This window comes from Aptenodytes patagonicus, chromosome 21, assembly GCF_965638725.1.
Source record: "Aptenodytes patagonicus chromosome 21, bAptPat1.pri.cur, whole genome shotgun sequence".
NCBI classification, from domain to species: Eukaryota; Metazoa; Chordata; class Aves; order Sphenisciformes; family Spheniscidae; genus Aptenodytes; species Aptenodytes patagonicus.
In genome coordinates this window covers 2,356,356-2,381,438 of record NC_134969.1, presented here as the reverse complement: position 1 = coordinate 2,381,438, position 25,083 = coordinate 2,356,356, and the positions used below count along the sequence as shown (strand labels likewise).

The 25,083-nt window shown below is 47.3% G+C and overlaps 1 protein-coding gene across 1 annotated transcript in view; it reads right to left on the bottom strand.

Moving 5' to 3' along the window:
- The window catches only part of CSMD2 (CUB and Sushi multiple domains 2), a 309,987-nt gene that overhangs the window by 38,896 nt on the left and 246,008 nt on the right, over positions 1-25,083 (bottom strand). The window contains exons 38-49 of the mRNA XM_076357104.1: positions 21,510-21,628; positions 21,347-21,416; positions 18,863-18,979; positions 17,690-17,899; positions 15,896-16,084; positions 13,016-13,193; positions 11,121-11,266; positions 7,236-7,316; positions 6,351-6,464; positions 4,337-4,525; positions 3,454-3,600; positions 2,314-2,502 (exon numbers count right to left, since the gene is read on the bottom strand). Coding sequence (XP_076213219.1) covers positions 2,314-2,502; positions 3,454-3,600; positions 4,337-4,525; positions 6,351-6,464; positions 7,236-7,316; positions 11,121-11,266; positions 13,016-13,193; positions 15,896-16,084; positions 17,690-17,899; positions 18,863-18,979; positions 21,347-21,416; positions 21,510-21,628 — 1,749 coding nt within the window. The remainder of the gene's footprint in view (positions 1-2,313; positions 2,503-3,453; positions 3,601-4,336; positions 4,526-6,350; positions 6,465-7,235; positions 7,317-11,120; positions 11,267-13,015; positions 13,194-15,895; positions 16,085-17,689; positions 17,900-18,862; positions 18,980-21,346; positions 21,417-21,509; positions 21,629-25,083) is intronic.

Sequence of the window (25,083 nt, the reverse complement as noted above, 5' to 3'; positions counted from 1 at the left end):
GGGAAAAAAAAAAAAAGAAAAAAAAGGATGTTGGATTTTATGTAGCTGAAGCGGGCAAGAAGAGCAGAGCCAGCCCTGGCTATCAGCTGCTCGAGGCCGGGGGGGGGAGCTGCTCTGCCATGAATTCTCCTACAGCTCCAGCTCGCTGCCACTCACTGTCCTCCCGCATCCATCTCAAGGCACTCGATAACCATGGGCCAGTATTAAGATCCCTGATGTAAATACAGGGAAACAGAGAGAGGAGGTGACTTTCCCAAAGGGGCTATTTCAACCTCAGAATCTAACATGACCAGCAAACTCTCTTCCTCACCAGAGACAGACAGGCTCTTCCAAAGGGACATCCAGCACCAAGATCCTGACCAAGTGCTCTCCTGTGTGGTCAGTGGGGACACACACACTCCTGCAAAGGGGAAATGGGAGCAGGAGCCTACCTAAAATGCTATGAATTAGCCCCCAAATTCTTTCTCTGTTGGTGACTGCCGTGGAGTGGGCACCACGGGTTGTGCCCATGGAGCTCCTGACATGTCACGTGTTCAGCTGAACCAGAACAGCGCGGGGTGGGTTTAGTGCTTCTCATGCAGCTTCCATGGGAAATCCTCTTCCCACACACCCCCATCCCATGGCGCAGACCTGGGGTGCTCAGCAACACCACAGGAGCCCCCCCAGCATTTCCAGGCCAGGTAGTGACAAGCCACGGATGGTCTGGCTCTGACTCCCTCCCCGGTGGCCTGGGAACTGGTGCTCAGGGACTCGTTCCTACTGTGAATCATTGCTGTCAGGTGATACCTCATCCGAGTACATCCTCTCCCAACCTCCCCACACATCCTCTATCTCCTCCCCACCTCCGTGTTTAAAATCCATTCCCCACACACCATTACACCTCTTGGAAATAAATATAGATTTTGGAGCTGAACACAAGGCTCAGGTGGCATTCCAGCACACCAGGGCAATAAAGACTTAGCAGCATTCGTACCTATTCTCGATTACGTGATTTTCCTTAAAAAAGACGCGGTACATCAGACAATTCCTTACGCTGGGCTAAGGATTCAGGAGGCACAGTTGCCATGACAGCCCCTCGTGCCTGCCAGTCTTGCTGCGCGGTTCCAGCACCCGGCGTTTGCCCCCATCTGCATTATCGCGGAGGCTAAATCACTATCTGAGCTTGTGCCCAGTTTCCCAGCTCCCCCTTGCCAATGGGACTGTGTGGCAGGGTCTTGGTTTACTGCTTTCCACTCACCTTTAAATAAATACAGCCTTGAGAGGGCTCCCACAGCACAAACCCACCCTTCAGAAGCAGGACTGCTTGCATCCCTGTGCAATTTCCAAAGAGACTAAGTGATTCAGGAGCACAGAAAGGATTTTTTTCAAGGCTCTTTGGTCCCTCCCACACTAAACCATCCTGCTTTTCCTTGCGGCTTGGACTGGACAACAATGCAGGCACCACAATGAGATTTTGCCTATGCTGTCTCTGTTCTCTGGCTACTTTCCAGGGAAGTCAATGCAATATTAATCCCCAGTGCTCGGTCTCTTTGGAACATGGGTGAATGTTCAAAGACACTGAAAGGCTTCATTAGAATAAAGATGGGCATTTTATCAACACAAAGGAACAGGGATGATTGGCGGATTGAGAAGAAGGTGCAATCAGAAAGTGAGCACAGTGAGGGAGACAAAATAGCGCAGAAGCAAAGCCCCCTGGGGCACACTGCCCTGTCCTCCCCTCCACTCCCACGCCTGGAAGGAGCCCCACGCTAAGTATAATATGTCATAAAGATTATGATTAATTAGGAGGAAATGTGGAAAGAACAACTACGTGCCTAAATCTTATATGAAGCCAAGAGAAACTGGGCACCATCTGAATAGCAAGAGAACTCTCATGCCCCGTTGACACACGAAGACCTAAGAGAGCACTTCCAGAAATACCAAAAGAAATTCCAGTCACTAAAACCCAGCGGGAGCCGTGCTCCTGCCAGCCTTTCCAGATTCTTCCAGGCAATAGCTTCTCCCGTCCTTAACTGAGGCTTGGCTGTGTCTTTACTGAGAGTTCAAACACTTCTACAGCTGTGGCCTTTACACAGATCCTTTTTTTCTTCCCTATCGCGAACGCTCCCCAACAGTTACTCCCTTCCCTCCTCACTCATCTATTCCCAAGGACTTGGATATAAGAGGAGCACCCCTCACTGCCTACCTGCAGCTCCAAGCCTGTTCTCAACAGGGATTTGGGGGAATTACAATAGGTTTTTATTTTTACCGCGTTTTCCTCAGTCCTTCCTAGGACTCCCGGATCCTCGTAACAATAGGTTTGCCTGCTCTCACCTTGGCACAGAGGGATCGCTTCGTTCCAGTGGAAGTAGCCCTGAGGGTGCTGGGAGCAGGTGGTGGTGCTGTGGCCAACAAGACGGTAGCCTGTGTCACAGCCAAAGCGGACTGTGCTGCCAGGGTGCAGACCCGTCTGGCTGAGAATCAGCCCATGGGCTGGCGGTTGCGGGAGGCTACAGTAAGGAGCTGGAGAGAAGGGCAGAAGAAAATAAATCAATCACCGAACAGGCAGTATCAAGACAAATTCCCCTCCTGTTCTCAGGAATTACACCGTGCTTACCATAACCTACGGCTGTACAAGAAACAGAGAACTTGTGATGGATAAATACAAAGTCAAAGGAGGAAAGAGTGCAGGGCTACTATCCAAGTTTCACTCGGCTCTAGAAATAAAGACTAATTTCTGATAATTAAATATTACTTAATTAATTTACTGAGTAAAGTCATTATTTATTTATGACATACTGGCAAGTTCTCAACCCAGTTTTATAACTTCCATTAATTAAGATTTGCTAAGTCCCAAAACACAGTAATTCATTTTAAGGAATTCTCAGCAAACATTCAGTATCCAGCAGCGGTTTTGTGCTGAATAAGCAACCAAGACTCCCTGGTCCCGCTCCTGCGAGAGTAGAGGCAGAACGCCTGAGTAGGAGCACAACGTGTTTTAAACCGTTCACTGCAAACGCTGTAACACGATCGGTCACGTGTAAGTTGTGCCTCATGCACCAAGCAGCTCCTAACGCAAGTTCTTCTCTTTTGTGATGTTCATCTTCAAACATCTCAAAATGGCCTCACTGCAAGGACACAATAACTTGGTAACACAGCAGTCTTTACTGTGAATTGCATGGGATGGGTTTCATTCATCCAGAGCCACGTCGTCCATGGTTATATATTCTGGTTCTGATTCTTAAGAATGGTTGAGAAACCAGCCAAAGCTTCAAGGTTTCTCCTGGAAAGAAACCTGCCTTCCCCCAGCCTCACCAGCTCAGAATGAACCCAGCTTTGTGCGCCTTCCCAGGCCTTGGCAGCTTCTGCCAACACAGATGGCTTATGCCCCACTGCAGCAATTTCGTGGAGATCCTTGGCTGAAGAGATGGCCACGTTCTTGGCAGAGGTATCTAGTCTCTGCTGTGTGCTTACCAGAGTAGCGGATTTTGAAGCCTTTTCTGTTGTAGGCATGATCAGAGGACCAACGGAGATAGACTTTGTTCCCGCTGCTGGTGACGGTCAGAGGGGCAGAGTAGTTCCCACTCAGCGACAGGAGCAGTGGACTTTGGCCAGAGGGACCTGTAAGGACGGAGGGAACGAGGAAAAGTCAGGGCTGGCACACACAAACGGTCACTCGTGGGCCTTATGTGCCAGGGTGTTTCTGCAGAAGGAACAGGCACGTTGTGGAACTGTAGCACAGGAGCTTTCACCATGAGTCCAGCAATGGCAGCTTGTGCTCAGGGGTTTTTGTGAACATGAGTCCCGGTGCAGACACCTGGCTCCTGGGAAATAAAGCCCAGCTGATCGCAGTAAGGCCAGGATTTTGCTCCAAGCAGTATGCCTTCGGCTCAAGTCCCGACGGGAAACCACAGGAGCATCAGCACAGCACTTGTATTCTGCGTTTGGTTACAAAGCTGCATCGTTGTGAATATTGACAGATCCCCTCTCAGTTCATGAGAACTCATGGGCCTAGAAAATCTGGTCTGCGTGGGCTTCAGGAACGAGAAGTCCCACCTTCTCAGCTCATCCCTTCCCAGCAACCTCCGCTACAATTTCTCCCAGGAGCTTGCTAACTCCTGCCCCTTGGAAAAATACTTCAGAGTCATCCAAAAATCAAATCATTGATATTTTCTTACCCAGAGAATCAATGAGTCTTAGAAGGAGCTTTCTTTAAGTCCAGCAGAAGGTTATAGGCATAGTGGTGGAAAGCTCTCCCCAGAGTGCTCTGGGAACAGAGATTAACAGCTAACAAAACTCTGCTCTTTCTTTCCTTCCCCCTCAGTTGCTATGCAAGTCAAACTGGTGAATCCCTTACCGTCAAAGATTTCAAACTCATCATATTGCTTCTCGCTCAGGAAGTACTCGATGGTGAGGGAGATGTTATATCCAGGCTCTACCTTCACCACCCAAGAACAGGTCTGAAAGTGAGGGTAACTTCCCAGGAAGCTTTGGCTGAGGATCACACCAGTGGAGTCCGTCATAACCTCGTTCATCGGACAGTGCACTGCAGGGAATGTGAAGGAGAGACAATAGCAAATGAATTTTCCTATTTTGCAGAGGAAGGAAGGAAACACAAGAGACTATGGCCAAAAAGGTCTGTCTTGACGAGCTAGGTTGAGATAGAGCACAACTCCCACCCACATACATCCACTGCACGTCTTGACTCTTGGGGCTCACAGAGAATCCCTAAACCCTGATGTAGGCTCCAAATGAAGCATGCTGCGTTTCCACAAATCTGAGCAATTGCCACATTTAAAGGAAGGGGCAAAAAGCAACAATACAAACAGCTTCAACCGTCTTTGCATTATTTCACATCTCTTTCAAAATTAATGGCGCTGCAACCAAGCAACTATTCTCAAGTTACAAAACACTCCCCGGGAATCCCTGGAAACTTTATTACCTGGGTTAGAACAAGGTGTGGAACTACAGGCTTATCCCAGGTCACCCACGGAGTTGTTAAGTAGGACATAAGAACTCCAATTCCTTTCTCTAATCAGTAGAGCCCATTCAGCTTCTGGAAATATTAAATCCAGCTAAAAGCACTACATAAAAAGGCCAGCAAAAACACCCCAGAAGAGGAGGCAAACACACAAAGTGAGCAAAAAGTATTAAGAAGAAAGGGTCCTTTATTTATCCATAATTGTCACTAAAAGCCAGTGCAAACACTGTACTTGTATTAACAGAAAACAGCCAGAACTATCCAGAAAGAACAGTGTATTCTTTCCAAATCCTTAATCCCATCAGTGATTTTTTGACCTCTATAAATTGGTGGCCAGATGTAATTTAAGCAGTCCCTTTACCCCCAGGCTAACAACCATCAGTAAATAATTGAATGACCTCCCTTCCTCTCCTTCAGTTCATGCTATTTTAGAGAGAATAAAGCCATAGAAAAATATCCCATTATATGGTAAAAATGTTCAGATAGGAGGGAATGAAGGAGATGAAATAATCACGGCTGGAGTGAACAAAAGTACCAGCAGGAATCCAGAGGATAAATAAGGTAACACAGAAACATCTTTGGGATCCCTCCTGAGCAGCAGCAAGGTGTACAAACGCAGCGTGCTTGGGGCTTTCATTTTTCTCCCATGTAATACATTCTGTGGCACTAATAGAGAAGCTGTTCCTCGCAGGATTGCCTCGCCGGAGGAGCTCACTTCGCTGCAGCCTGCTCTTCCTTTGGCTGTTCATGTATCACTAGCAAACTATCAGCGCAGAATTCCTCCCCCCCTCCCAGGGTAAGGACATTTGGGTGACTGTTTTAATGACTTCGTGAATGCAGTCAGACACACAGCATGTCAGACCTCTGCTCAGTCCCTGTTCAGGAAAGTACAAGCTTAAAGTGCCTTCCTGAACCGGGGGCTTAGGGTATAATCCAGGGGTACCCAATGTGAGGCAAACCCCCTCGGAAGAGGGGTGGAGACCCAGCAAATTCCCTGGACCCAGCAGGGGGTGGAGGAACTTTCCCTATCATTTATCAGAGGGTGGCTGCAATAAGTCACCCAGCAAATCTTTCACCATTATTTGCTGGTTGTTGCTTGAGCCTAGCCAAGGTGCTTGGCCCCGGGACAGGCTGCGAGGTGGGTCAGGAGAACAGCCTTTTCCCTGCACAGAGGTGTCTCGCTACCCTCCTCACAAGGTCTTGATAGGTGGCTTTGCACTACTGGGATCCTGGAGATCTGAGAATTAACCCCAAAGATGCAGTATGTGCAAGGAAACCTCCCCCAGCTGCCATCGAGCTTGCTCCCTCCTCCCTTAGCAAGCCCCCACATTTTGCAGCAGTCTCTGGGTAGGGAAGCTTTGGCTGCCACGTTGGGCACCCCCGGCTTTACCTTCACACATGGGTGGAGGTCCTTCAAACTGGAGATGAGTGCCTAATTTGCAGGTCAGGATTTCATTTCCAATCAGGGTAAAGCCAGGAAGGCATCTGTACCTCACTATGTCACCTACAGACAGAAACAGAAAACACCTTGACTCAAGAGAAGGATCAATTCATTATGGCCGAACCATGGCCTGGGAACAGGGTACCATGGGGTGCAGAGACCTCTCGACCTCTGCTATTGAGCTCTGGCATGACCGTGCAGAAATAAAAGGCATAGAAAGGCATGCCGGAGTCTCAGTTGGGATAAACTGCTGTCATGCCACAGGATTTGTGCAAGCTATTTCAGGTGGAGACTTCCCTCAAAGACAGCAGACAGTGAGAAAAGCTGCTTTAAAAAAAAAAAAAAAAAAATCACAGCTACTTCACTGGTTGCAGACATGCTTTAAAATGTGGACGTAACCGTGAACAGCAGCAAAAAATACAAAAAGCACAGTCAATATGGGCAAAAGGTTCTCAGAAAAAAGAATAACGGCCTCTAAGCTTTCACACAATGCTTTGTTTGAAACACCTGAAAACTATTATTGTGGCAAAGATTTCTGAATGTTTCCAAACAAGCTCGGGGCTTTCACAAAAGCCGAACCACTTCTTCTGTACTAACAGAGAGGAAAAGCCTCGGGACAATTGGGTCAGTTTGACCCCCTGTGAACGCTGGGTGTTGAGCAAGGTCACGCACAGCTCCCCATGCCACACGCAATTACACATGTGAAGAGGTCTCCTGAAGCTCCAGATATGGGGTGACACCACACGTGTGTCTTCCTGCAGGCATTCCCAGCACGGGGGGCAGGGGGGTGTGGGCCGGGCTGGAAGGAGGGCCAAGAGGACCGGGAGAGGCTACCTATGTTAAATTCTTCATTCTCAGTGATGATTTCTGCGTTGGGAACGATGGTCGGAGGCTGACATCTGAAGAGCTGGTAGGCTGAAAGAGCAAAGGAAGAGTAGCAGATGTTAAGCTGGGGGTGAAGGCAGCCACGGCCGTCTTGGTGCTAAGCACAACAGACATCAGAGCAAATCCTCCCTCTCCGCAAGCAGAAGGAATTGGCAAAAGTGCAACCACAGCCCTTTCCCCCTCCAAACCCTACAGAGATGGCTCCAGGTATTTGTGCCCCAAAGCAGCTTCCTCCAGTTTCTTACACCTAATAGGAAACAGATTTTTGTCAGTCTGTGGAGATGCAGGTGCCCGGCAGTGTCAGTCTTTTGGGTGAAGACTGAAGGATGACTGATGGATGCGGACGTGAGGCAACGTTACCGGCACCTTCTGGGATACTAAGAGAGATCATCTTGGTGACCTCAGTGGAATTAGGTCAATCACACGAGAGGGAGAATCTCAGACTGCTCCAGCACCAAGTAAATCACAATAATTACTCAGAGAATTTCATCCTTACTGCCTGTCTTTGAACAGAGATCGCAGAACTCACTAATTTACTTGTAACTTGGAATTATTCATTAATTTTTTCTGCAAATAATTCCAGGATTGCTAATGTTTTCAACTGCAAATCCTATATGTAGCTTGCAGTTCACAAAGTAACCTACGCAAGGTTGATGTCAGGGCCTCACAGAAGGCAAAACAGGGCAGACCTGGTACTCTTTGCCCAATTACGTGCTTTTTCAGGGATACCACGTCGCTAAACGGGAAGAAAATCCAGTTGATGAGCAGAAACAATTCCTTATGGCTCACGCACCTGACCAAATACGTTGCAAATAGCAAATTTTCCACCAAAAATTAAAGATCAGCTAACACCAAGCAAAACAAATGCACTGCTTACAAACACGTGGGTGCATAAGGCTTGAGCACTGTGCCGCTTATGAAAATAAACACACAAGAGCTGTGAGCACGGTTAAATTGAAAATATGGTACTGGGAACTAAATGAATATTAATGAAAGACATTTTCTGCTATTTGCTCAGCACTTCTCTGCATCTTTGCTCCCCCTGCACCTGACCCTGGACAAGCGTAACTTCCTCTAAAATTTATAGCAGCCCTTTAATTTAAGATACTGCAGCTCAAGCTGCCACTGAACATTAATTCTTACTAACTCCACGATGTTGAACTCTTCACACCACAGCAAGGCTGGCAGTCCTGGCAGCAACCTTAATGAGGCTTATAGTGATGCTTAAGTACACACGTACAGAAGTAGATGCCCCATCGTCTTGCCCAAATTTCCTTACCTCCTAACCCGGGGTAGGATACTACTTTCCCAAAAGGGGTGTGGAAAAACGTGACGTTTGGAGGTCTGGGGAATGGGCTGGAGGGAATGCAGGGGCTTCTGGTTAACACGAGGGACAGGCTTACGTGTCCCATGTGTGCAAGGGGGAGGAAAAAACAAACACACGCTACTACAGTGAGCTAAACTCAACCCAGGGGGGGATCAAAGGAGCCAGCTCTGTAATTCGGACAGTCAGCGCCTTCTTTGCAATCCACCACAGCAGCACAGAGAATGGATGAGCAAAGGTGCCGGGAGAGCCCGCACGTGGGATGGGAGAGGAGCGGGAGACGGGAGGCAGCAGAGGAGAACCCTTCTGCTACACAGCAAAGAGCCATCCCAGGAGGGAAGACGCTTATTTGCAATCTTTTAAACAGATGTTTGACAGCGAGGGAAGAAGGAAAGGAAACTGTAACAAAAACTTAAATTAAATGCTATTTAAAACGTGCTTGACAGCATCTATCGAAGTGGAAAGATAACCCAGCATTTACAGCATTAATCTCCTCTCCTTAATGGGCCATATTTCAATACAGAGATGTGATTAAGATGGCTTCAGCATATGGTGATACAGCACCGGTAAAGCTCCTTTCAACAGCACGTCCATTTGTTCTCACCAGGACAAAACAGAGTCCCGTCCTTGAAACCACACTGGGACTCCCCTGAGTTACCGTGCCATAAAACCCTTTCCCATCACGTTCACACATCAGTTTGTGCTGGCACCTGAACTAACCCATTTAATAATAGGTGCACCATCATCATTTTTCAAGGGATGCTATTGAATCTTTAAGCTCTGTGAATCATCCTTTATGTTTCCCTTCCTCCACCCTAAGGAAACGTTTCTTTGCAGGCATTTAAAAGGGCAATGGTTCTCTGGCACGGCGCTGATCATCACTGTATGAGAAAAGACAATTTAAAGCTGAAGGAGGACGTCTCCTATGTCCTAGATCTGCCAGCATGCAGAGCAGAAATGAAAACATACATTGCTGTAGATCCCGAGGAAACTGCATTTCCTGTAGTTACACCCCAAAGGGCGATGCCAAAGATTTAACTGACTGCACTGCCTGAGCCTGGTGTGAAAACTTCCCCCCTTTCTCCTGCACCTTTCTCGGTGTGCAAGGCACCACACGCAGAACGAGAGCCTGGGAAAGGGGGAAGAATCTCACCCTGGAGGCAACCACCTCGATCACTTACATCTTTGGGGTTAGGCTTTATACTAAAGTCCCATGTATAAAGGGAGCAATAAGCCAGTAAATGACACTAATAAAAGGCCAAGCAGTTGCCAGAGTGCCCAGCTGGTTAACAGGTTATAAATGACTGCTGGCCTGCACCGATTCCTGCCAGCACCAACCCAAGACCTCTCATGCCTGCGAGTGGCTTTATACCCCACATAAACCATGAGCTAAAAAAACATCAGTATAAAGTGCTATCAAGATCAGAGAACAGCAACATATGCTGATGGGCTCTAACCATAGCAATGATAGTATCTAATTCATATTACAAAAGGAAGCATTTGCTGAACTGCAGCAGTGTTTACATACTGCTCATTTCTGAGCCAAACTGCCTAAACCATAATTTTTTGCATAACTGTTATATACGCACCATTGTCTAGTAATATAAATCTTACAGTGTTTTGCAGCAGAAAACCAATTCCTCCGAAGCCTAGCAAACATTCTTTAAATTCAGCCTATCCGTATAATACTTGCCTTTTGGAACCGAGTATAAGCTAAGACATTCTGCACAGATTCATCATGTAATTCATGTAAGACTTTGTTGACGTTGTTGCCAGCAAATTACTGAAGCAAGAGGTCTCCTCCATTTGCACTTTCCAAAACCCCAGTACTGCCATAGGAACTTGTTAGCTAATTCAATTTACAGTTGGGCTCTTGTTTAGCGGTGGAGAGCAAATGCTCTCATTTCAATGTAATACTCATCACCTCCCTTGCATGAGCTGCACTCACACCAAGGAATCCCCAGGTAATTCAGGGATTTACAGGACCCTTCTTCTCCCCAGAGAAATGAAGTCACCTCTTAGCTGGAACATAGCTGCCATTTAAAACAGGCCACCAAGATGACCCAACTGGTTTAGCATAGCATTGGAAAGACAATACCGCATCCAGCCAACACTGCAGGGAAGGTGAGTTTTAGGTAAACAAAGTGGAGCTACCCATAATGGGATCTGCCATGGAGAGGACAATATTTACAGGCATCACCTTGAGAGAGGCGGAGGGTTGGCATGGCTGTTAGTTTGCAGGCACTTGATCTGTGCTTGAATTATCACAACGTTACAGACAGATTTCCACATCTGCACAGACTGTGACCACTTGCCAGCACTCGATTGCATAAGAGACCTTCAATCTCAAACCTGTGAAAACTGGGCCCTTTGTGGAAGATTTCAGGTAAAAGTGTATTTTTTCACATCTTTTCCTCCCCAGAACTAGTCCTCTCCACAATAAGCCACAACTGATCCATGCCCCTCCGCATCCTGTAGGCAGGTATAAAGCATGTGTTGCTCATACAGACCGTAAAAATAAATGGCAAAAATCCCTCCGTTGGCGGCATCACTGTGGAATTTCATCAGGACCTGATTGGAAGAGCTTTGGGCTGATTTCTTAGCAGAGTTGCCAGTGAACACACCAAGCTGTGGGGCTGTTTGCTGTGGACCATCCCTAAAATCATGTCAGAAACACAAGAAAAGAGCATTATTACATGTCTTTAATCCTAGGCAACAACCAACCTCCTACCCTGCACGCACAGGAACTCCTTCCTGCTCTTCCCTCCTTGTCCTCCCTTTTCTACATCTAAATATAGCCTCAGCAGCTCCCCAGGCAGCTGACCTGGACCCCCAGTCCCCTTCCTCGCTCCACTATAACCAGGACAATTTTCTCTGGCAGTGCAGTGCTCACGCAGTAGAGAATTACAAACATGAACTGCATTTTTAACCTCAGAACTTGAAGAATTAGGGCCAGTTTTCCAAGGGAGTTTCACTCCCTGTTTGCACAGCAGGCGCTGACTGAGATATTTTGAAAGTCAGATGTTGATTGAGTGCTATGAGCTCAAGAATTTGGCCACAAGCTCTTTAGCCAGCGCAGCTATGTGTGCTCCCTTGGCTGACTGAAGTTGGTAATATGCCATTTCTCTTCCCTTCTCCAAATAGGAAAGGAAGATCCCAGCCTGCAAGGCTCCTGGGGCGAAGGAATCGGTGCCACTTCATTAACCGCAGCAGAGTTGCGCCCATTTTACATCAGAGGTCACAGTTCCCAGTTGCTGCTATTTAAAAGGCAGCTGGGGGTCACAGCCAGCTCTGGTGCCTAACACCATCCTAGCATTGCCTTTGCAGTCTGGGAGATCAGCTGGGATTGTAGGGCTGCGTATCTCCGATTGCAAAAGAAAAACCAAAAGAGGACATTGGTAGATGTAAATGATTTACCAATGGCTTTTTCTTCATTCAGCCTCTCTCCATAGACAGGTAGCCATAGATAAAGTGCAAAAGGAAAAAAAAAAGCATCCCAGAAAACGTCTGTCAGAGAAATCAGGAGCAAAAGGCAATTCCTATTATGCAAGTCCAAACAAGATTCATTTTAACTAAATTCAGCTTGAGATAAAGACCCCGTTTACCATTCATAAAGTCTCCTCTGTAAAGTGCCTTAGGCTTCCCAAGAGATGTTTCCTTATTCCATTCAGCAGAGCATTTCAGAGATGAAGGGACAGGCTGATGAAAGCATCCAGCAGGACGAGCCGGGCTCTGCTGCCGAACACCCTCCCGCCGCAGCTGGGATGCTGGTCTGCCTCCCCCCCGGCAGCTCAGCCCCTACTCATGGTAATCGTGGCAGACCAGTGGGACAGTGACTGCTAATCCCAGGCACTGCAGGGGTCTGACGTGCTTCATTTTTAACTGCTGATGATCACAGAAATTAATGGCAAGAAAGACCTATAAGGTCTTACAGGCACTGCTACGTGGCCAAGGGTGGGACTAGTCCTTGTGAGCTGCGCAACACCGAGGCAAAAGCACCGTGAAAGCTAAGGATTCCTGTACAGACTCCCCTCTAGACCCAAAGGATGATATTTCCATCACTTGGCACAAGCAGCCTAGTCATTCAGCGATCATTCCCTTCACTGACCTCGCACTCCCTCTGCCTGCATTTTTCAGGAACGTAGCATTAACAGTGTTTGGAGACAGTCACCTCGTCCAATTTGCTAGCCCCTTGCAGCACATAGTCTTCAATCTCAAGGCCCTGTCAAGCACGCGGAGTTTAAAAGATTCCAAATCCTCATCCCAGTGTCCCCAGAGGATACTCCTACTCAGACACAGCACTAGCCACGCACCATGGCAATGGGTGCTCTATTTATCAGCAAGAACATCTTTCTGAAATGGAGCCTTAGTCAGTCTAAGTCAGACCAGTCAGTCCTGTACCCACCAAACAGTGATGAAATCGTTGTAGGGCTCTGTTTGCAGCAGGGTGAAGTTGAGGTGGATTCCATATCCCACCGGCACTGTGAGAAGCCAAGTGCAGTCCTGGGAATTGGGGTACTGGTTGGGGAAGCCAGGAGAGTAAACTGTACCATTTTGGGTGGTGACGTTCCCCCCACAAGGCACTGCAGGTAATCAAACAGAAACACAAACCTAATGAAGAAATATCCCCCAAAACAATAACTTTTAAAGATCCTCTATTTCCCATTTTTCTTTCCTTTATTTTGTATAAAAAGAAAGAAATTCTGGAGGATCCAGACCCAAAACCTTGGCCTAGCTTGCCTTGAATAATTCATATCTGTCACAACTACGTCTAACATTTTCAACTTAATTCCATTACAATAAATTTATTAAGTGCTTCAGAGCTGGAAGGAGACTGTCAGGGTGTTTTGTACAGATGTGATAGCCAGGTGCGCAAATAAACTCTATCTTATGCCCTAGTAAGAGTCTTTGGGCTCCACCGGCTGTCCGCACTCATGCATGGAACATACAGCTCCTGACAAGATCACACCAGTGGGCAAATCTATCCACTTGTTCATACAGCATGGCCTGGACCAGAACCACCGAGCAGCTGGCTTTTCGGAGAGTACATCTGAGCAGGGGGGAAATGATGATTTGTATGACAGCAGCATCCAATTCATTAATCAAGACGACAGTTCTATTGCACTAGGTATCTTCCAGGTCCAAATGAACTTGCAAACTAAAGAGAGGCAATTAGAAACAGCCTGGGCAGCAAAAAAGAGGGAGAGAAAGATGACATCCCGCTGAAGGCAATGCAGGAGGGCCACAGCAGGTCCCTAGGTTTGAAAGTCCCATGTACAAGCATCAGCTTCTGGACCTCAGTAGCATGGAAGTTCAGCTGAAATGATGGTAACATCTGCAGTGTGTTACTGACGACCTGCAACAACTGAAGGCACAGGGATAAGTGCAGACGGTGTCATCTGCCTGAGCCAGCTCTGTTCTAGAAGCCACGTAGCTCTATTAATGCAATCCTTGGCTTAGGCTAACACATTCTCCCTCCCAACACAATTTATTAGTTCAGGCTCAGTGCTGAACACTCTTTTTCGTACCGGAGTAGCTCCACAGACTTCTACCACCCTGGCCCTGACTTGATGTTCCAGATGTGAGGTTAGAGCCAAGCTCCATACATCCCCTGCCTGGTTCTGCTCTGCTGATTCACATGGTCTGTCAAGCTAAGAAAAGCATGTGTATTTATGTAACTCCATACGCTGATTTTCTGAAACAAACACCCAAGGAACCTTGGGGGCCAAGTTCCTTTCTGCCCTGCAAAGCAGCAGGCAGCCTGCTGATCACTGGAAAAACCTCCCTGGAGTGGTGCTGGAAACCTCGGCTTCTGTGCGTTTATTTTAGAATTACAGCTTCTCTTTTAATTAAAAGGGCTTTCAGCTGTGACCTGCGTGGGAAAGGTGAGGTGGTTAGCCTAAGGCAGCAAGTCCTCACTGCTTGCTGCTATGCAAAAAAGGACCATTTAAGGAAACAGCTAGAAAAGGAAAGTTCTGCATTGACTTTAACAGCACTAACAGCCCACCAGATGTGCACATGGAGAAAAACAGCAAACGGTCCAAAACGTACCTAACCCCTCACCCCTCTGTGCTATCGGAAGTGCTGCAGAACAAGAAAGCTACTTAAAAAACACAATAAAGAAGGAAGAACTGGATGGTTGTAGCTGGCAGAGCTGATGCCTGAGGTAGGTAAAGGCATAATCCTGCTACCACCAGCCCCCCACCCTACCAGCAGCACCCAGCTGAGCACTGGACAGTTTCTCAGCTAACACTCATCTCTGTTGCATTGCTGGGGTCAGTGAAAGAGCAGCTGAGGATTTGGTTCTTTATGCTTTGTGTTCTCTGGGGTTCAAGGACTTAAAAAAGGAAAAATATCACCTCCCCCTCCCCTTCCCCAGTGCACAGTTCTTGCAGACCAAGTGCTGTAAAGAGGCTGGGATAAAGGTCAGTGCTCCTGGGAAATGCAGTGGGAAATCTTCAATAAGCAGTCTTGAACTTCTTAAGGGTTCATATGAAAACCTTCTAAAGTAAACCCTACAAAACTCAGTCCATTGACCCAAAGGATGAAAGGCTGAAACAGCCCTATTGGGGTTTGAAAAGACAATTTGGACATTTGAGCTTCAATGCCTAGAACATAAATCCACTCCTTCAGCCTGCAGGGTCCTCCTAGCATACATAGTCTTCAGAAACGAGACCAGGCAAGGTTACTGAAGAACTCTCATCTGGATCATTTTGGGGATGCCATCATTGCCACGCTAAGGAGACTAGATAGGGACACAATCTTCCCACACTAAGAGCCCCCAGAGCTGCAAGGGTCTTTTACCAGGGACTGTTTTTATTTACCAGTGCTAAATCAATGGAAGCTGAACATTGTTGAAGAAATAAAGCAGACAAGAATAATTATTACAATCACCCTGGACTGCTTCATTCTTAAAGCACAGCTCCCACTGGCATCAGCAGTGAGACTGACAGCTAGAGACAGTCCTCACCCATAGCATGACATTCAAACACATCATCTCAAAAGGTGCACCTTGGTTTTGAACTGCTCAAAATGTTCGTTTTGACTAGGCTGAAATATGTTGAACATCAACTCACTGAGAACATGCTTCAACACCTCAGGGGTTGAGGCTTTATTCAAAGTGCACATTCCCAGCCTGCCTCCAGTGATGCTTTTGTTTCCAGAGAAACTTTCAGCACAATTACAAAATGACGATTCAAAAGGAGGCCAAGAACAGAGAGACAAAGCCTTTTCTCTGCCCAGAAATGCCCGTCTGGGTGCTCTCAGGGTGACGCCAAAGCCATACCTTCACACCTGGGCAACGGGTGGTCCCAGTTCCTGTTGGTGCCGTGCTGACAGGTCAGGACGGGGTGGCCGATCAGCTGGTAGCCAGGCAGACACTCAAAAGAGATGGACTGTCCAACATTGTAACCTGCTCCTCTTACAACACCATTAGCAAAAGGTTCAGGGTCAGGGCATTCCTGCAGCTCATAGGCTGAAAAAAAAAAAAAACCCCAAACAAAACCCAAAAAACTAATAAGAAACAATGTTTCATACTTCATATTTTCATACAGTACACCGACCACGCTGCTTGGCTACTTCCTCCTCATACAATGATTTAATTGAAGGAGATAAACGTTAATGAACCATGCACACATCTGCATGCAGGCTGAGGGAAAATCCTGCTGCTGCTTTGTGATAGCCTCAGACACGAGCACTGGGGTCTGCCCTGGTCCGCTGGAGTCTCACAGCCTGTATTCACAGAGTCACCCCGCACTTCACTTCTAATTGGGAAATCTGCCTTGTTTTTCAACAAAACATGGACAACCCTGATGATGAATGCAAGTCAACTGGTTAACATGTTCCACCTGGCATTATAAATTATTGGTCAGCCTTGCTAGAGCTAATTTGCATAGTAATTTCCATGAGATTACCCAGAGTGCCTCACAGAGCACATTCCTTCCTAAATTGTGCAGTAGCGCATGAATTATATGGTGCATGAACAGGACAGCCAAGACAAAATTAATGTTTTCAATTAAGTATGAGTAGCAGCTTTTATTGCTATTTCTGGGGAGTCAGCCCTTTGTCAGTCCTTGGCTGTATCACATGGCTGGAGACACATGCTCCATCCTTCCCACTCCTCAGATCTCTCTCCCAGCTGCTGCATAGCAAAGCCCTTCCTAATTGTATTCAGTACGAAGTACACGATCTGCCCTGGGCATCCTTTGTCCCTTCATATTCCCATATGCCAGGGACAGGTGGACAGAGGAGACCAAAGGGGTTTTGCAAAGACACTCATCCAGGTAGAGCGGTGGATCAGGCAGGGCCAAAAGTTCCTTTCAACAGGGCAAAGACTCACACGGGCAGCCCCAGTCCAGCACCTTCACAGAGCAGCAAAACCAGTAAGAGGAGGAGCACTTCCAGGGGCCTCGCTCGCTGGCTTCAGAGACCGAGGCGGCTGCTGCTCAGAGGACATCACATTCAAGACTGGGGAGCTGCCTGAGGACTCAAGCTGGGCAAGAAGGTAGGCACCTCCATTCTCCCATCATCTCAAAAAAACTGCACTGAGGGCATCTTTTGATTTTAATAACTTATTTCACTACTTTTACTCCAGGTATCCATGCCAGCCTCGTTGTTATGTTATTTGGCTATTTACCCAGTTCCCTCCACCAGCCTGCCCCACCACAAGGCTAGGCTGCAGCTAAGGATGCATTTGGACTTCAGCTGAGACTGAAAAGCAGCTGCAAAATTCCAGGGCAAACTCATGGCTGCTGAGGACTCTTCTCATTGCACATGACAGCCAACAGAGCCAAGATGTAAGGGAATCTGGCTGGAATTAATTTAAAGGCTGTCACTGTCACAAAGCACTCTAGGAACATTTGTTTTTTGCCATAGGCATAAGTCTGGGTGAACAGATCCCAGTCACTAGGATTAAGCATGGCCTTCATGTAACACCTTTCCACTCATTTGGATTAAGTCTTCATGGAATTAACTCAACAAAATAGCAACAACCGTGACGCCTATCCTCTCTCCCCCGCCCTCACCATTAGCACCCAGGGACAGGATTGTCCCACTGCTGCTTGTTTGCTGGCCTCCTTACCTTGGTATTCCAGCTTGAAGCCTGGCTTGTTCTGCGAGTGGTCGCTGTGGAAGTACACTGTGGTTTCATGAGATGTCGACAGGAGGGAGTCTGGGATTTCTGTGCCGCTGAACCGCCCGATGACGTTACTGGTGTCGTACGGCCCGTTGCGGATTTCGACAAAGTCGTGGTTCGGCTCAGTGGAGAAGTTTAGGAACTGGATGTGAGCACCTGGAGAGGAGGAATGAACAGTCTGCCTCTAAAGCTATACCCAAAAAGCTATAGTGCCCAGCGATGCCCAGTATAGCCTGGCCAGTCAGCAGGAGTACATTTACTGTGTTGGAGGTAGAGGGTGCCTGTAGGTACATGGGTCCTGCTAGCTTCAGACAAGCTCAGGCTATTAACGCCCGTAGTTTCATGCTGCTGGAGTGCTCGCCGCTCCCTCTGCCTGACACCAGAGAAATTAGGAAGGCAAGCACAGAGCTACAAGGATCACCCCTCGCCAAACTAAGTGTAGCCAGCTCAGATGGCAGGCCAGGCTGAGCCGGGTGTTTCTTTTCCCCAGCAGTGCACGGCAGCTACACCAGGAGGAAAAGAGTGAATTCAGGAACCCCAGAGAGTCAGCACTCCTTCCAGGCATGCAATACTTCCACCTCCTGGCAATTAGGCACCCTGATGGGGCTGGCCTGGAGAAGAGCTGAGCTGGAGGTGTGCAAATTTCTCTCTTACTAATGGCTGGGGAGATCCTCATTTTGAATGGGCTGATGCCTGCATGAACTCAAGCTGAGACAGGATATAATCCGACACAAGCTTTGGTCACTTGTTATGTTTATAAAGGTTGATGCAACTGGTGATGTTCTAAGGCTATTACAAACGTGAGTAGTTCAAGATGGGGAAGTACACAAGCACACTAAGGGAGGACGTTACAGCTGATTCAGAGGCGTGCCCACAAATCCTTATCAACCTGTCACACTCCACGGTGACCTGTAATCACCTTTTGAAAAAATATCATTTCATAGCACCATATAAATGCATCTTTAATGGAAAGTGTGATCAGGAGGTCAAACAACAGAGTTTCTGTAACTCATCTTGGCAAACAATGCATCTAGCACTGACCATGCGCTGACCGAACAGGGTCGGTATCTTCCTATCATCTCTTCTGTGATAGCATCAAACCAAAACCAGCTGTCTCACCAAACCCCACTGGCAGCAATATCCTCCACGTGCAGTCCAGGTTGCTTGGATAGTTTCCTGGGAACCCTGGGCTCAGGAGCACTCCTTCCAACTCTTCTGCGGTTCCTCCACATTGGGCTGTAAAATCAACAGTGTTAATGGTCAGGATCACTTACGGGTGTCTCTGGATGATAGCCATGGCCAGCCAGCCGTGTGGGAAATAAAGAAATTAAAAACTAAGAAGAGAAAAAGGAAAGCCTGCTATGGAACTAGCACAAAGTTTGCCAGGCACTGCATGGACGCATTACTAATGCATGTGCCTTTCTCCTGCCCTCTGGAGATAAAAGCCTGGACCAGAGATCCAGTTTTGGCAATCACAGTGGGAGGGACAGATCTGAGCTGCAAGAGGAGAGACAGACACTCTGTTCTGTCCGTAGACATTGTAACAGCGCACATCATGCACACAGCACTCGTTTGAATTTTTAACCACCTAAAAAAAAATTACTGCGAAGAAACAGACTGATCTTATTTTGACTCCAGGTACTGCTACTTCTTTTTCTGGTTAACTGATCTACCTTGACTGCTATACTTGTCAATCTCTGGGCAATTACTGATAAATACAGAACAGCGTGTTTGCACACTGACTGAAGTAAATTCCCTACCAAGAAGCGATTCAAAGATGACAGCACAAAATATGTTTACAAAAGGCATCACATGAAATTTATGCATAGATAGCATCTTCTCATGCTTATCTGGATGACCTCTACCTTGCTACGGCAATACCATCCAGCCAAATACACCCAGGTATACTCCTAACATGTTCTGGCAGCGCAGGTACAGATCCCCTTTGTCCTATACCTCGTTACATGTGTACTTGCTAACAACAAGGTTTCTCCCAGAAGATTTCTCTTTCTTTTTCCTCTTAATGGCTCTTTAATAGAACTACTTCTAAATTATTTAGAAGTCAAGCATCTGGATGAAGTAGACCAAAAGAAAATCAGCATGCTTCGCCAGGGAAGCAAGCTGTTCTCCGAGTAGGGGAACAACCAAAGCCTGGGTTCTCGTGCGGCTGGCAGCCGGCGGTGCTCTGGACAGGGTTTAGAGACATCGGTGCATAATTAGCACAGGACAACGAGCCTCAGGACTGTCAGCATGGGGTGCTGCGGCATCCCCATAAAAGAGGACGGTCATTCACAGTGATCTGCACTTGGCCGCAGAGACGCGTTTATGCCTCTCTGAAGCTGGATGACCTTTTTCAGTCAAGAGTGATGCAAGCTGAGGGATATGAACACAGGTGGATGGGCGTTCGTGCCACTGCACTTGGTCATGACTGTCCAAAACCAGACAATCTGAATTAAACTGCCCTAGTGTTTACACCGTGATAGTGCCTAGTAGGCACAGCCCAACCAGGCAAAATCCTATGACAACTAAAAGAAGAAAACTTGAAACTTGTAGTGGCTCAGCTAGTCATCAGCTAGATGATAATATTGGGATCCCTCCTCCATGCTGGGATCCCCCAACACTAATGCTGAGCTGAAAGGCTTCTGATTTCTTTCAGAGCAACTCCCCTGGGTATGAGCCCTTTAGCTCAGTCATTCTGCTGTAAATGTCTCTGTATTTATTCCTGGCCTGCAGATCATCGGATAAAACTGTTAGCTCTTATAATTACTTTAAAGCAAAATGATGTAAGCTAGAACAGCAGGAGCCTGAAATAACTGTTAACTAAAGCTATTAAATGCATAAATGAATGTCTCAAAGCTGTAAAACGTGCAATATGAATATTAAACATCTAGATTTGCTAAAAGCAAAATAATGAAAATAACCCAAGAACTCCAGCAAGTTCCCTTCACCTCTGTGCCTCTTTCTCCTAGGGCTTACATCTTCCACGGTGGAAATCAACTGCCCGGTCCTTTTCTCCGAAGGCCTGAAACACTCAGCAGCCTCAGCCCTGCTCCGCAGAGGGTGCCACGGGCGAACAGCTGCCTTGACAAGTGACCCGGCTTTTGCTGGTCACATAGGACCTGCTAGACACCAAAGTAGGGACAGCAAGGCACCAAGTGGTGCCGTTCAGAGATCCTGCGATGTAAACAGGCCCCAGTAAAAGATGCAGTTTTAGTGATGATATGACACATTTCATAAAAATAAACTGCAGTCTTAAGATCTTTGCTTAAGATGGAAATAAAACTCTCAACCCATAAACCCAATCTGCTTTCAGTATAAAGAAGTTTTAGGTTTTCCCTTTTGAATTTATTTTTGTTGAGAAAACCTGGTTTTGTATTTTACATTTTATACTACAGCCATGTTTTAAGCATTCAAAATAAAGCATTCGGGGTGGCCAACAAGGACTTTTTTTGTTCAAATTTCCCCTTGCAACAAATGAAGATTTTTCCACGCTCTATCACACTTCCAGAACAAACCTGCATTTCTCTAACTCAGACCTTTAGTTTTTATTTTTTTTAAGGAAAGTGCTATAAATATCTGCTAGGTACAGAACAAGAGTCCTACCGATGCAAAGCGGAGGTGGGTAGTTCCAGCGGCGGACAGTGCCTGGCATGCAGGAAATATGAGAGTGGCCCTGGAGGAGAGAAAAACAAGACACAAGGTTTGGAGGGTCTCCCTGTATCCCAGGTGTTTGTTCTTGTCCTTTTTGTTGGAAAACGTTCGGTACCTGAAGGGCGTAGCCTGGTTCACACTGGAAAGAGACGACATCGTTCACTAAATAGCGCTCGCCGATCTTCAGGCCGTTCCCAGGAACCGGGGGCTCCGGGCAGCTGGACAGACCGACAGCTGCGAAGGCAAGAGCGAGATGAGTGCTCTGGGAAGCGGGGATGGGGTCTGCGCTGAAGGCAGAAGGAACGGAAACATACGCCTTCATTTTATCCCAGGCGCCTGTTTACCAACAACCTCCACCACAGACGCTGGGTGGGAAAGTCCCGCTGCCTTTGGATTCTCCGCAAAGACACCCCTGATCACGCAGTATATTCCCCTGTGTTACAGGGCATGTCCAGGATGCCGAGGTATTCACGTCTAGTGCTTTCACTTTATCTGGAACACACTTTTTTTAATGTACAAAGGTGTCACAAACAATTTTGTGATTTGTGGCTAAAAATGTTTTTGGCTGAACCCTAATGACTTGATGGAAGAGCTGCAGCTGCGACACATGTCCACTGCAAAGCAAAAAAGGGCTCATTCTCAACGGTTCACAAAGCAAAACACCCACCATGAACCCTCCCTATCCGAGGTCCGTACTCCTGTTACGCATACGCTCCTTTACCAGCCAGGCAGCATCTGACAGAAGACCGGAGAGGATGCAAGAGGGAACTATCTGCTGTCCCTCGCTGGCAATACCAAGGGCATACAGAATGCGTTGTATGTAGTTTGTCCCTTTGTGGGCAGAAGCAGCACGGCTTCATTCTCCGACCCTATTCTTCCTGTTTGCAATTACAGATTGAATTTACCATGAGATATAAGCAGTAGTAAGCGTGGCCGGCCCTTGATGATGCCTGCAGAACACCCTACGAAAATTTCATTCAATCCCATTTCCAACTGGAGCTACATTTACAACTGGGAATACCCTGCTGCAAACCCAATTAACAATCCCTGAAGTCGTGTGGCGGGTGATGCACTCTCCTTTACACACAAGCCACCCCCTCTTCCTTCTGCAACACCAAACGGAGATAAAACGAAGACCGGTGCCTGCAGTCACCTCGCACCCACCATGGCTCAGCTGCCTGCCAGCACCTCCCTCGCTCTCCGTGCTGGTGGCTGCCACTGAAAGATAACCTTCTACATCACTGCAAGGGCTAATGCTCTGCTTAAACCCTACAGTCCGCAAGCTGAGCCGAAAGCAGATGAAAAAAAGAAATGAGAAAGGAGATGCTGACTCTCCTCCTGAAACCTGAGTCACGCTTCCCAGCAAGAAAACACGTAGTCCCTCCCCACACATGGCTGCATTGCTTGACCTTCAGAGAGACAAGAGAGAAAATAGCTTTAAATAACTTCCGATTCAGGTCAGCAGCACTGAGTTGCACTCAGTCCTAAATTGTTCTTACTCTGCTTTGGCTTTTGAGCACGTAGAGATAAGAGCTTTGCTTGAGGAATCCAGTGAGGGAGAAAGGGGAGGAAAACTCTGGTGTTTTAGCTCATCTCTCAAAACTTCCTCGCAGCACCTCTAACCGAACAAAGACAAAACCTGGGGCTCAGAGCCGTGAAATTCCAATTGTACAAGCAAAGCAAAAAATATATTATTTCCAGCTGCACTGAAAATCAACACCTATTAATTTTCTCAGCAAAGAAACCAAACAAGCCTGATAATCCCAAGCCTCATGAAAAACCTGAACATGATTGTTGCAATGAGGTAATATGATCCTCAGAGAACTTATTGACTGAAAAAGAAATAGAGAAGAAATAGAGTCGCAGCAAGAGAATTTCTAAAACAACATCCATTTCTCCAGCTCCCAGAGAGCAATCTGGGGCACACTTTTTTTCCCCAGTCTTGTTGGTTGCTGTAATCTTGCTGGATCCATTAATACGCAAGGTTTCTACCTGCAAACCCAGTAAAACCTGGAAAGCTTAGTACTAGTTGGCCCCCTAAAAGCACACAGTCTCTGCAGTCAAACAGCTATGCCATTTCCGTGGACATTTTACAAAATGAAACACACTTTCAAATCTATTTGCTGCTTTGGAAAAAATAAGCAGAACATTGGTTGGCTTCAGAGACAAACACAAGATTTGTGATCAGAACCAATTGTCAGACGTGGTGTCCAGCAAGAAACAATTATGTTTGCATTGCCCCAAGGAAGATTGTGTGAACAGAGACAGCAGTCCCAGCACATCTCTCATCAGCTCACCATCACTGCTACCAACGCAGGAACAGAGCCAGACCATTGCCACGCATTAACCAGTCCCCTGAGAGCTGCACAAAGGCCAGACCGGCGGCTCCTGGCCCTGTCGCACCCATATCTTTAAGTACACTGCAAATGCACAAGCCTGCTTGCTTTCCTGACTGCTAGCTAAACATTCAATTTAGATGTGCTGAATAGAGCTGAGAGCTGCTATTCTGCACCTGCTTGCTTGTACACTGTCTGTGCTGCTGCCGGACTGTACCTGAATAATTCAAGCCCTTGGTACAGTACCATCGGCGAGATAACAGCCACCACCACTGTGACCCACTGCAGCTTGGCTGTAGCACACCTTTCCTGAACGGACATCTGCTCCAATAGCAGGAATCAAAACACAGACATGGGGCAGAACAAATTTTTGGCATCCTTATCCAAACCTGACCGCCCTTTCCCAAGAGGCTCTCTTCCCTGCCACGTCTTCCAGTTTTAGTCAGGTTTGTTCTCTTACCACTGAGGATTTTTTAAAAACATAGTCTCTGTATATCATCATATATAATGCTGTTCTCAGGTCTGTATACCCAAGAACTGAATGAGACCTGCTGGAAGCAAGGTGCTGCCGTTCTGCCAGGGTGCCGGCATAATCCGTAACGGATGAACCCGCTAAACTGTCCAACACAACACAGGGGGAGAAAGGAGTGGGTGCCTATGCTTTGGGCAGTGCCTCCTTTGGAACATGATCTCAAAACTTCCCATTTAGTTCATGCCAATGTGCCTCCCTGAGTTGGAGGCTGCAAAAGGAGGGTGGCCATGCATTCGTATCAATCACGAGGGAAATTATGCTGTCCAGTGTCTGGACGCTGCACCTCTAAGCACAAAGCAGAGAGCGATACCATGCCAGCAGACAAGCTGAACAGGATCTAGCTGCGTGCCCTGGCAGCGAAGGCAGCTGACGGTGTCCTGGGCTGTACAGACAGGAGCACAGCCAGCAGACGGAGGGAGGCAATTACCCCCCGCCTCTACTCAACACCCATTAGACAGCACCTAAAATATTGTACCCAGTTTTGCGCCCCGCAGCACAAGAAAAACATTGATAAAGTGGACCGAGTTCAGCAGAGGAGCACCAGGATGGCCAGGGGTTGCAGCACTCATCCTGTCACATAAGGCTGCCCAGAGCGTTTGTGCAGTCTCCATCCGTGGAGTTTTTCAAGCACAGGCTGCATAAAGATGTATAAAGCGAGTAATCTAGTTTTATCTCTTATCTGACCCTGCTTTCAAGCAGGGGGTTCGATGAGACGACCTCTGAGGTCCCTTCCAACCGGAATTATCCTATAAAGATCTGTCTAGCCCTTCATGCTGTTTCCAGCAATGACCAATATTGAATGCAAAGAGCAGGCAGTCCCT